The sequence below is a fragment of the Nestor notabilis genome, unplaced genomic scaffold (assembly GCF_000696875.1).
Source record: "Nestor notabilis isolate BGI_N333 unplaced genomic scaffold, ASM69687v1 scaffold31755, whole genome shotgun sequence".
NCBI lineage: Eukaryota > Metazoa > Chordata > Aves > Psittaciformes > Psittacidae > Nestor > Nestor notabilis.
Genome location: NW_009929473.1, coordinates 1 through 11,115, shown reverse-complemented (window position 1 = coordinate 11,115; position 11,115 = coordinate 1). Strand labels below are relative to the sequence as shown.

Below are 11,115 nucleotides of genomic sequence, written 5' to 3'. Positions count from 1 at the left end.
TCTGGGCCCAGGCAGTTCGTGGTTTATATGACACATTAAAAATAATAAGAACAGAAAGGTGGAACAACAAGAAATTCAAACCATAAGCTGGCAAGTGGTCCTGGATCCATCCCAGCAAACACTACCGGCTACAGAAAGCAGAAGGTCCCACCAAGGTTGCTGTGTGTTGAGATAAGTCTTGTTGCCACCACAGCACATTGCAGGTAGTTTTATCCATCTCCGGAAGGAGAAAGGTCCTCGTACAAAACTGTTTTCCTCCCCTGACTGGGATCAGATGAGCTCCTTCAGTGGCTCATTTTCACCAGGAAGCGTGCCATTCATCTCCGGGGAAGTCTCGGTGCCCAGATATCCCAAGAGGATCTCACTGCGCCGCCGCGAGAGCTGCAGAATGTCTTCTGCCAGCGACTGCACTGTTGTGTATCTCACGTTGTCCAAGTCAAACATGTCCTTTAGATACTGTACTATCTGGTGCTGCAAAAGCAAAGGAAGGTTTACAGTAAGACAACTTCCCCCCTACCTGCCAACACCAGCTCTGGGGCATCCAATATAAGAAGGACATGGACCTGTCACACCAAATCCAGAGGCGACCATGAAGATGCTCAGAGGTCCAGAGCACCTCTCCTATAGAGACAGGCTGAGAGAGCTGGGCTGGTTCAGCCTGGAGAAGAGAAGGCTCAGAGGAGACCTTAAAGCAGCCTTCCAATACTTAAACAGTGCCTACAAGAAACCTGGAGAGGGGCTTTGGACAAGGGCCTGTAGGGACAGGACAAGAGGGAATGGCTTTAACCTGCCAGAGGGGAGATTGAGATGAGCTCTTAGGCAGAAGCTCTTCCCTGGGAGGGTGCTGAGGTGCTCGCACAGGGTGCCCAGAGAAGCTGTGGCTGCCCCATCCCTGGCAGTGTTCAAGGCCAGGTTGGACACAGGGGCTTGGAGCAACCTGCTCTAGTGGAAGGTGTCCCTGCCCATGGCAGGGGGTTGGAACTGGATGAGCTTTAAGGTCCCTTCAACCCAAACCAGTCTGTGATTCTATGATTGATTCTATGATCTCACCACACAATTTTGCTATCAGTTATGGTAAATTGTGGTGGGTATTCTTACCAATCCAAATTCAGTGATCTGCATCTCAAAAAACTGATTTTTAGAAGGCTTTTGTACAGAGCCAAGTTTCTCTAATGCCACATCAGTCACCAAAAGTACACATCTGCAGCTTTAAGACAAGAGACAGCAGGAGTCCCACACAGATTAGGTACAAAAAAAGCCAACTTACCTTGAAGAAACTGCAGACTTCAGATAGCTGCTGCTTGGGCCCCAGAAAACCAAAGGCTAGAACAGGACTGACATGCTCCGATACGGAGTAGAAATGAGAGATAAAACCGTCTGGTACCTGTCATAAGAAAAGGAAAACTTCTTCATTCTCAGAATTAGCAGCTTATTCCGTATCAGCTACCAAATTCCCTGCTAGAAAGCACCATGCTGCAGTAACTGAAGTTAAGAGCTACTTAAGAACATCTCTTCCTGCAGGATTACATTTATCTTTCAGATCCCTTGAACGATGACTACAGCTTTCTATCTTCATGTTGCTAAACTACTGTTACAGGAGGAAAATAAATAGAAGAAAATCTGGACCAAGCCAGGAAAGGGCATGCAAATATCCAAGACAGAGCTACTGCACGACAACAATACAGCTCTCAATGCTCTCATCTCAGTTTGTACCACCTCATGAGGCAAACCTTGTCGTACCAGCTGGTTGTGGGATAGTTGAAAATCTGCCAGAGGCCACAGACTCTGTGGCAGAACTGAGGTGGTGAAGTTGCAGCTTCCTGTTCCACAGGTCCATGAACTCATCTGCTGTGCTACTTCAGAAAGCCACAGATTTAAGGGAAATACAACAAGTAATAGCTCCTCAGCAATCAGTGCTGAGAAGCAGAGAAGTGCAGGAGCCACTCATTCCAGCACAGAAACTACAATTCAGGAGCAGCCCCTTGTAGCTTGGTGCCTGTGACCATTCCTACAGAATTGTGAGCAGGGAGAGGGAATATCAGACAGGCAACTTGTCTTTTGAATCCTCACATTAAGAAAAAGGGTGAATAAACCGAAGCTGATTCAGTAAAATACTGGCATGGCAACACCGGAGCAATGACAGCAGGACCCCAGCTGCTCTAAAGCATCACAAAGAATGTGGTTTAGTTCATTTTTATACCTCTTAGGTTTTGTATTTTGTCAAGATCTAGCTGTTTTCAGCTTCAAGTACATTAAATTCTTTCTCTTTTCGTTAACTTCGCTTACCATCAGAAGCCTCCTTTTTGCTTTCAGAACTGACCAGCAGGCAGTTGCTAGAGCCTATGATTAGCAGAGAGAGACCATCAGTTACTGGGATTACTTTAAAAACAAACCAACCCAAACCAGCAGATTACTAGCACATTGCCATCAAAATATCAAAGCAGCAGCCTTTTTGTGCCAGCTGTGCCAAAAATCAGTGACAAAACAGCAGTGAACTGGAAGCAGATTTAACCTACTCTTTCCCAGCCTGGGCCCTACAATCTCACACTCAGCACAAGTTTAACTCCCCGTTTACTCACCGTCTCCTTGAAGCTGTCGGAGAGCCAGCGGTTGCGCAGCACAGCCAGCACGGAGGAAGGTGGGTTCTCCAGATCCTCAAAAGCATCCATGAGGATGAAGTCCAGCACAATATCAAAGAAGCTCATGCACACCACCTGTCAGAGAGCAGACCAGTTGTAAAGGAAACAGGGTTAAAGAAAAGAGATGGACTTTACTCTTTTGGTTTGAAGCAACAAAATACAGTGAGTTGAAGCACACAACATAATCTCATTTCAACAGTGGTTCTTTCACTCCTGGGCTGTTTCTACATATCCATTATCTTCCAAATCCTCTGCAGGTTTGTAGAGATAATGTCTTTACCAACCCCTCTTCCCTCCAGCTCCAGCTGAGTGGTCGGCCAGGTCTCTTGCTTCAGTGCATAATGCAGCATCTCCTCATAGCTTTCCAGAAAAGCTTTGGGATTCTGGGAGAGCAGAGAAAAACACTGGTTTTGGTACAACAGCTGTGGACACATTTCACTGAAGTTTGTCTACTCTGTTTTGAGCTCACATCAACATAAATGCTTGTGACTGGATGAAGCTTATTTCTGGGAGGTGTGGATGGCCCCAGGCTCAGCTGTGGCTCAAAGCACCTACATTGCTCCACTTTCTAGTAGCTAGAGACCTGTCACCTGTATGCAAACTGAACCACTAAGGGACTGGTGCTGTGCAAGCAACAATCTCCCTGTTCAGGGGGTGACCAAGTGACTAAGCCAGTGATCTGAGAACTGTTACAGCACTGATGTAAAGGTTTGATTATCTTTTCCCATTCCAATATCCCTTGAGATAATGCCATTGCTGATGCACACACTGTACCCTCTGTTCACTCCAGTGAGGCACAGTATCAAATTCTGGACAGGAGATGCAGAGAGAAGCTCTTTCAAGACAATTTGGTTAAACAAGATGAAAAGCACAGGTATTTATCACTAGCCACCGGCATACAGATGGAAGTTTTCTTCTTCCAACACACTGGATAAACTCTTGTTGGGATGGAGGAACAAGTGTCTCTGTGCTCAAGACACAGCTTAGTTGTTACACAAGCTTCTTACCTTCTCAGCTTTTGTCATCAGTCCTATCACCATTTGTTTCCCAACCTCCCCAAAAAACAATTGATTGCTTTCATCCTCCAGCAGCTCCTGCAAAGGGAACATAAGAAGTCTGCTGTGAGCACATACATCTACACAGACTCTGAATTGGGATCAAGAAAGGACAAGACACGAAGCAGTGAATGCTGCATACACTGTATTATTAACCTTTAATAAGCTGGAGTCTAGAAAACAGAACTGCTCTCTCCAGGAAGTGAGTTTAAAATTAGGCTGAAATACTGGAAGAGGCACAGGGGCCACAGCCTGGCAGTGGGACCAGAGTGCAAAAGCCCTGGATGTACATTGCCAGGAAGGGGATTGTGGTAAAGGAAACCATCTTCCCCCACCTCAGAGGTCTCACTCCAGCCCAGTGAAAAGCTCTTAAGTGGGAGCACCAGCTTCTGGGCAGCTCTGAAATTCCCAAATCTTTAATTCCCAGAACTACACCAGCAGCAGCAGCTACGTAACCATCGCTCTCCAGATCAAACTGCTCAGGGTGGGATTGCAGAGTCAAGCAAGGGGAGCTTGGGCTGCTGCTGCTTTTATTTGCTTTAGAGAGGCAAAGCCTTCACCCTTGTGCTGGTGGAGGAGAACATGCTGCTCGCAGCAACGTGCTGCAGGAATCCAGGAGCTGCTCTCACCTGGAAGGCCTGCCTGACGCAGTGCAGCTTTGCCAGGAAATCCTGGTCACTGTAGCAGCCAAGGAGCTCTGTCCTAGAGGAAAAGGGGAAGGACTGCATAAATTCCAGCTCTCCTGATGTCTGTGTTCCTACCAAATACAGTCCCCTAAGCAAAAAGTGAACTCCCAGTCGGTGCCTAGGAGAAAGTAACAACATTCCCTTTGTACAGCTCCCTGGGGGACCAGAGGACCTCTGCAAAGGCTGTTACAGCACAGGGCTCTGCCAGTCAGCCTCACACAAGTCACTTTTCCCATTACTAATTTCCTGGGACAATTACTCTTTTTTTAACCTATGTGTCCCAAAATCTGGGGCTAGTTCCCTGGGGAGTCTGAATGAGCAGGAAGGATGCTCAGGGTTTCTGACCACAAAGGGTGATCCTGGTTAAAGGGCTGCTCAGAGGCAAATGATGTGTCCACACTGCTCAAAGGAGCCTTGACACAAACACCCACAACTCCAGCTGTGTTCACCTCAGCGTCCGGCACGCAACTTTCCCTTCTTTCACTAACTGCAAAGCTTCTTCATATGCTGCTACTGGCTTAGAGAGGTGGAAGGGCATTTCCTCAAAGTGGAGAGAGTCAAATAGCTGCAGAGGTTGCAAGAGACATGGTAAGAACAAAATGACCTCATTAAGTATCTGCAAATACTCAGACAATGCACCCAAGCACAATGTGCCTTCCTCAGCCAGCAAGCTTTCATCAGTGCCTGTTATTTCATGCAAAGATATTTCTTTCCCACTAGTTTCAAAGCTGTCCCAGCTCTGACAGCTCAACATCCCCTAAACTTACATAACCAAGCCACATTACATTAGACTTACAGTATTTTCCTGGCTGTTAGGGCATGTTTTTTACAGTAGATAGGAAGATAGCATGGAAATGCCAAATGGAAAGGGCTGTACCATGCCCCTAATTAAAAAGCTTTTCCTAACACCCATCAGGAACCTCCCAGCTTGGGGCTGTTGCTCCATGTTTTATCATGGAAGGGTTTGGCTCCTTTGTGGCTCGCCTCCAAGCAGCTGGACTGTGACACACAGCTGAAAGCTGTCACCTCTGCTGCAGAGAAGAAGGATTCCTCAGAGGTTGAGCTGTCTTCATCATCCGTCCGCAGCCGCAGCGACCCATCCGTCAACGGAAGCATTAAAGTCTTCTCTGGAGGAAAGGAAGAAGCTGCATGTGTTGGAGTTTATGAGTTACCATTCCTCTTAGCTCCTGTGCTGTCCCCTCTCCCCCACCCCACAAACAGCCCTGTGTCACTCCTAGTTTACAGAAAAGCCATAAATCCAGATGGAAACTGGCCCTTTCATGCACTTCTGACCCAGTTCCCATACCCAGGTCCAGCAGCATGCTGTCTGATGGAAGTGAAGACCCAAACTCTTCCTGTAGGTGATAGGCTCGGTGCAAGAGGGACTCCAGCTTCTCAGCAAACTCCCTTTTCTGGGACTCCTCCTTGAACATACATAAAAGCCACCCTTAGTTAGCCAGGGCAGAAATGGATTGACAGCACAGATATGGGAGGAAGTTTTCAGGAAAATGGGATTTGAAGTTTGCAGATTAAATGATTAAAAAACAAAGAAACAAGAGAGAGGACTCCTTAACCCTACAGTGCAGCTAATAATGCAAGCAGAGGGAAGCATCTACGCAGCCTATTCAAACCATCTGGCTTTTTAGCTTCACGATTCTATTTTCCTGTTTAAAAAAAGGAAGAAAGAACTTAAGAACTTTAACCTGCCATCCAGAATAACAGGTATTTTAATGAGTTATGTACCACTGAGCTCTCATGACTTGTGACTTTAGCCTGATTTCAAGAGGGAATTGCACCAGAAAAGCTGTGTTGAACACAACAGAGGATCCAGAACTGGATAACTGAGTAAGAGTCCTTGGATTAAGGTGCTGGGCGTAAGCAAACTTTGCTGTAAGCAGCACAGGAGGATAAAGAAGAAAAAGGAGAAAAATCAGACTTGCCTTCATGGCCCTGTGTCTGCATGAGTATCACACCCAGATGACAGAAGCATTAACAAGAAGCATGAAAACTATTTTGATCATGAACCAACTGGTTTTAAGTCAGCTTTAGAAATACTACAGGACTCTTTTTGAAGAGAGAGACAACAAGAAAAGAATCCAGATTTGACTTAGATAAATATTATCCAGCACAAAACACAAATATCTCACATGCTTTACTACACCAGGCCCCGTTTACAAGAGGCTGAGACCTCTTTTTGCCAGTGAGAACTCCTGGCGAGTTGGGAGTTTAACTCCTTTCACAGTCCTGAGCTACAGCTGCTCATTTTAGCTTCAAGCTTGTCACTAAGCCATTCTAGTTTGGCTCTCCTCTTATCAGAGGTCTTCCCTGCATAGACCTGAAGTCCAAGACAGCAAGGTGTTGTCCTAAAACAGTGGGGTTTGTAGCTGTAGGCTGAACATCTCCCTGCCCCTCCTGCTTACTTAACTCCTTCTGAGTTCCCACTTCACCTTACGCATGCAGCTAGCTGGCCTCTGATTCTCCACCCAGCTCCCCAGGAAGTGATAGGTACCATCATGATCTCCACTTCCAAATGCATTCAAAAGTTACAGACACAACACTGTCACACAGAAGCTATTTCCTCCTCTCGGGTGCTGTATTGTTACAGCCTTTTCCTACCGCAGCCTCTGCTGCTGGAGGACTTGCCTGACAGTGACTGACACGATGCTGGAAGGTGGGTAGAAAAGCTGGGGAATGAGGGGGAGAGACTTATTAAAGAGACATTAAAAACACCCACTCACGTTGCATAAGGAAGCTGCAGCTATAGACAGGTTTTAAACAGAGTCTGGCCCAACTCTGCCCTTAATTTGCTCTTCTTTTAACCTCCTACTAACTTACTGTTTCCAGCACACAGGTTGCCATTCAGCAGGTTCCCCAGCAAGGGAAAAGTGGGGACCTACCTCTGAGATGTTCTCAGATATGCTCTCTTGCTGTTTCTTGCTGTCCCAGGGCACGGGGGTGCTGGTACTAGCACTGTCCCTCTGCCTGATGGTCAGTGCCTGCTCCCACTTCTGCAGGGCCTCCTCAAACAGCTCCATGCCTGGCAATGCAACCAAATACAAGCTGTAAGAGCCTCAGGCCACTTGAGACCAAAGTGATACAACATGAGTGTTTGCTCATTTGGGCAATACAGAGAAAAGGGAAGTTCTTCCTAACTGATAAGAAAGAATAAATGTATTCTATTTCTTTCCCTTTTAAATATGGTTTAACCTGGATTAGAAGTTAAGGAGAACATCCCCAAACTGGTTAAAACATCAACTATGTTACTTTCAAAGTACTGTTCTCTGCACAAGGCGAGCTTGTTGCTCAAGAACAGTAAATTATTCACTGAGGAAAGAGAGAAATGTTTCTTTAGAAGAAGATGGGATTTTTGTACTAACAAGTGACTGAGTTTTAGTTCAGAATGGGATAGAGCTTCCTATTAGAGAGCTGCTTATGCTCTATGTCAATTTGCACTCTCTTTCTGAAATGACAAACTTTCCCTTTGTGCCTGTTTACCTTGAATGTAGAGGCTTTCTGCACTGGAATCACCAATGGCTCCAGCATCTCCCATTGCCTGGGCCTCCCACATCCCCGCTGATGCTGGTATTGGACTTGAAGAGTTGACTGCTACCATCTGCAGGAAGGGAGCAGAGAGCAGCAAATACCTTTTGAATTCTCTCCAGAGGCAGCAATGTTGAGAGCACACAAACATCAGCACCAGTCATTCCCTTCCCTGAGTTTGTCCTTGTGCTCCCCTGTATCAGTTCTCCCTGGCCTGGGAAGGTATCATGGGTTACCAGCCTCCTCCCACTTGGGTTTCACACCGTTAACTGCGACAGCCCCACCATGCTGAGAGGGGTGGCAAGGTGAGAAGTCTTCCCCTTCTCCATCCAGCACCGCAGCAGTGTCTTGGTAAGCACAGGAAGTTGTGTGGGAATTGCCTTCCCAAGCAGTTTGCACTGAAGATTCATCAGGAAACAATGTACAATGGGGAGGAGATGCAGGAGAGCATGGATGGAGGTGACAGCCCATGAAAGCTCCAAAGCAATCGCTACAAGGCACAAGGATTTTGATAGGAAGCTCGTGTCAACCCCAGCTGTCCATACACAAGACACTGGAAGAGGGAGGGAAGTGACCACAGTCCAAACAAAGAAACAGATTATCAGCAAAAATACAGCTGAGGACTTTGGCCAGGGGGATCCTTTGTAACCAGACCTTCTCCTGGGACAGCTGAGCACATCTACACAGCAAACTGTCAGCTCTCACCAATTTCATCCTACCACATAAATGTCTTTCAGTGTCCCACTCAATAAAGTGCTGGGTTTGGACACTCAATGACCAGTGTTTTCATATGGCTTAGAGGAAGATGTCCAAATGTCAGTCTGATACCAGAGAAAACCCTATAATAATCATCCGACAGATGAATTCTTGCCCTGCCTCCACTGGTTAATCTCTGTGGAGTGTTAGTAAATCACCTTGAGATCCAGAACTGCAAATCGTCAGTTCACTGCTGCTGACTTACTTATTAGGTGGCAAAGAACCACCCCAGGAAGCAGATGAGAAAACAGGCAGAAACTGCAGTTGTATGAAGGATGAGATGTTTCTCCATCAACTAACATGAAAGCAATGAGTACAGTGTCACAGACACTCAGCTCCAAACAATGAAGGGGGTATGGGAACACCTCCCACCAGCAGTGAAAAAGGAATTTAGATAGTTTCTCTAAAGAGAAACTGGCTTCAACGATACAAAACGTGGACAGCATCTGTGGGAAGGAAGAAGCCGTGGGGGAATTAAATGGATGTGAGAGTCCCTGAAGGGAGAGAGAGGCCAGAGCTGGACACAGCTTGGTCCTCACTGAGACGTCCTATCATATCCCAGTAATCCCACGGGAATTCTATGGAGGGCTACACAGCCATCGCTGTGCCGACACTGCCGCCTGCTGGAGACACACTTTGACCAGCACAGATTTTTAGCAGCTTTCTGGTGCTTTAACTGTAGAGAACGAGCTAAAACACAGCAACGCCTTGGGGTGCTGGTGGCCACAGCTACCTTCGAAGGGGTGACTGTTCCCCTCTCCTTGCCCCAGCATTGCTGACCAGCCACCGAGCCCAGGCAGATGAAGCCGGGGGGATGGTTTGTAGTAAGTCACAGTCATGAAGCTGCAGAAGTTGACTTGCTCTGCTCCAACAGCAGCTTTGGGCAATGAAGATGTAGAACAGGTCTGGAAGTCACAAATGTTCCCCAGCAATTCTGCGTTTGGTCTCACAAGAGGTGGATATAAGTAGTGATGGTTTCTCCTACCTGGTTATGCCTGAATTACCTGTATTTATAGGCTGCTTTTGGCTTTGGAGGAGGTAGAACAACTGGGCTGTGTTCTCAACCTGCAGTGTTTCCTGAACAGAGCTATCAGATTTTGGTAGTTAACTTGGTTTTAACAACCAAGCACCCTATGAGCAGCCCCAGCACAGGAGAACTTGTGCCGGCACCGGGGCTGCTGGGTCACCCAAACCCCCATTGTGGAGGGAAACAGAACAGCTCATCATCATGAGACCCTGCAACAATCCAGCCCCACTCCTTGAAGGAGTGGAGAGCCCAGAGGAATCACAGCCATATCCCACAGACAAGTCCCTCCTGCAGCCCCTCACTGGCCAAAGAAGTGGGATGCACCCCAGGGCTCTTGGCCATGGGGAAAATGCTGTTCTGATTTCATGGAGACAACTCCAGACAGGCACTGCAGGGTTAGTATCAGAACTCGCCCTACAATTAGGCTGTAACCTCTCCTGCTCCAAAAGCTTCGGCAGTACCCATTGGGCCAGCACGAGCCCAAGGATTTGGTGTCCTTGTTACAGGCAGTGCACTCACATCTCCCAGCCCAGCCGAGAAGGTCCTTACCGAGGTGAGGCTGTGGGAGGAACTGGAATGTTTGCTGGGCTCGATGGAGGAAATCCCGCTGAGCGTGTCATTGCTCTTGCTGCCAGGACTCTGCACTCTCTTGCTGGAGTATCCTGCAAGGAAAGGTCATGTAAACCCAGGATTTTTAGGCTCAATTCACTGCAACTGTGAACAGGGAGGGGAACATTGCCCCGGGAATCAAAGAACCACAGAATAGTTAGGGTTGGAAAGGACCTTAAGACCATCTAGTTCCAACCCCCAAGAGTGATTGTGAATGGGCAAAGCAGCATCCAATACCTAGAAATAAGTCATGGATCTCCTGTATGCTCTGTTTTGCTCTGAGACACTGATAAAGCTGAGGAATTAATGTTTATTCACCACTTACGGACAGCAGGAGGCAAGTGGGAAGCATCGAGAAGGAACTCCTCCAGCTTCCCTCAGGCCAGGCAGAGCACAGATGGCCCTCCTTTGGTTATTATTAAAACTGTTTAAAGATTTTCATACATTTCACAAAACACATGCTTAATCCTGAAGATCTGGGTCAGTCTTACCCCAAAATCTATACAATCAGGTGCAGGAGCTGCCTCAGAGCTGGATGAACACTCAGGACTTCCCAGGCCGCCCTCCCCTCCACCATCCCAACCTCACCAACGTGGCTGCATGAGGGACCCACGGGTCAGGCCTCATATTGGCATCACTGAGATCAATACACAAGCAGGTCACTGTGTGCCCTGGGCTGTTACTGTCAGGGGCACATGGCATAACAGGTCCATGGTCTTCCTGTAGGAATGGGGATGGAAACTGCAAACCTTGGTGCCACTTTTTTCTTGCTTCTTTCAAAGCAAGGGCTTTGAGCTCAGGGT

At 47.3% G+C, this 11,115-nt stretch overlaps 1 protein-coding gene across 1 annotated transcript; it reads right to left on the bottom strand.

Moving 5' to 3' along the window:
- Positions 1 to 270: 270 nt before the first annotated feature.
- On the bottom strand, positions 271 to 10,365 carry FAM73B (family with sequence similarity 73, member B; the record flags this gene model as incomplete). The annotated part of the gene is made up of 13 exons (XM_010014979.1): positions 271 to 471; positions 1,268 to 1,384; positions 2,287 to 2,340; positions 2,580 to 2,714; positions 2,924 to 3,022; positions 3,647 to 3,733; positions 4,324 to 4,396; positions 4,830 to 4,945; positions 5,407 to 5,507; positions 5,687 to 5,804; positions 7,278 to 7,417; positions 7,876 to 7,993; positions 10,253 to 10,365. Coding segments are annotated over 13 exons (1,472 nt in total), but the record flags the coding sequence as incomplete, so codon positions are not given.
- Between the last annotated feature and the right edge of the window lie 750 nt (positions 10,366 to 11,115).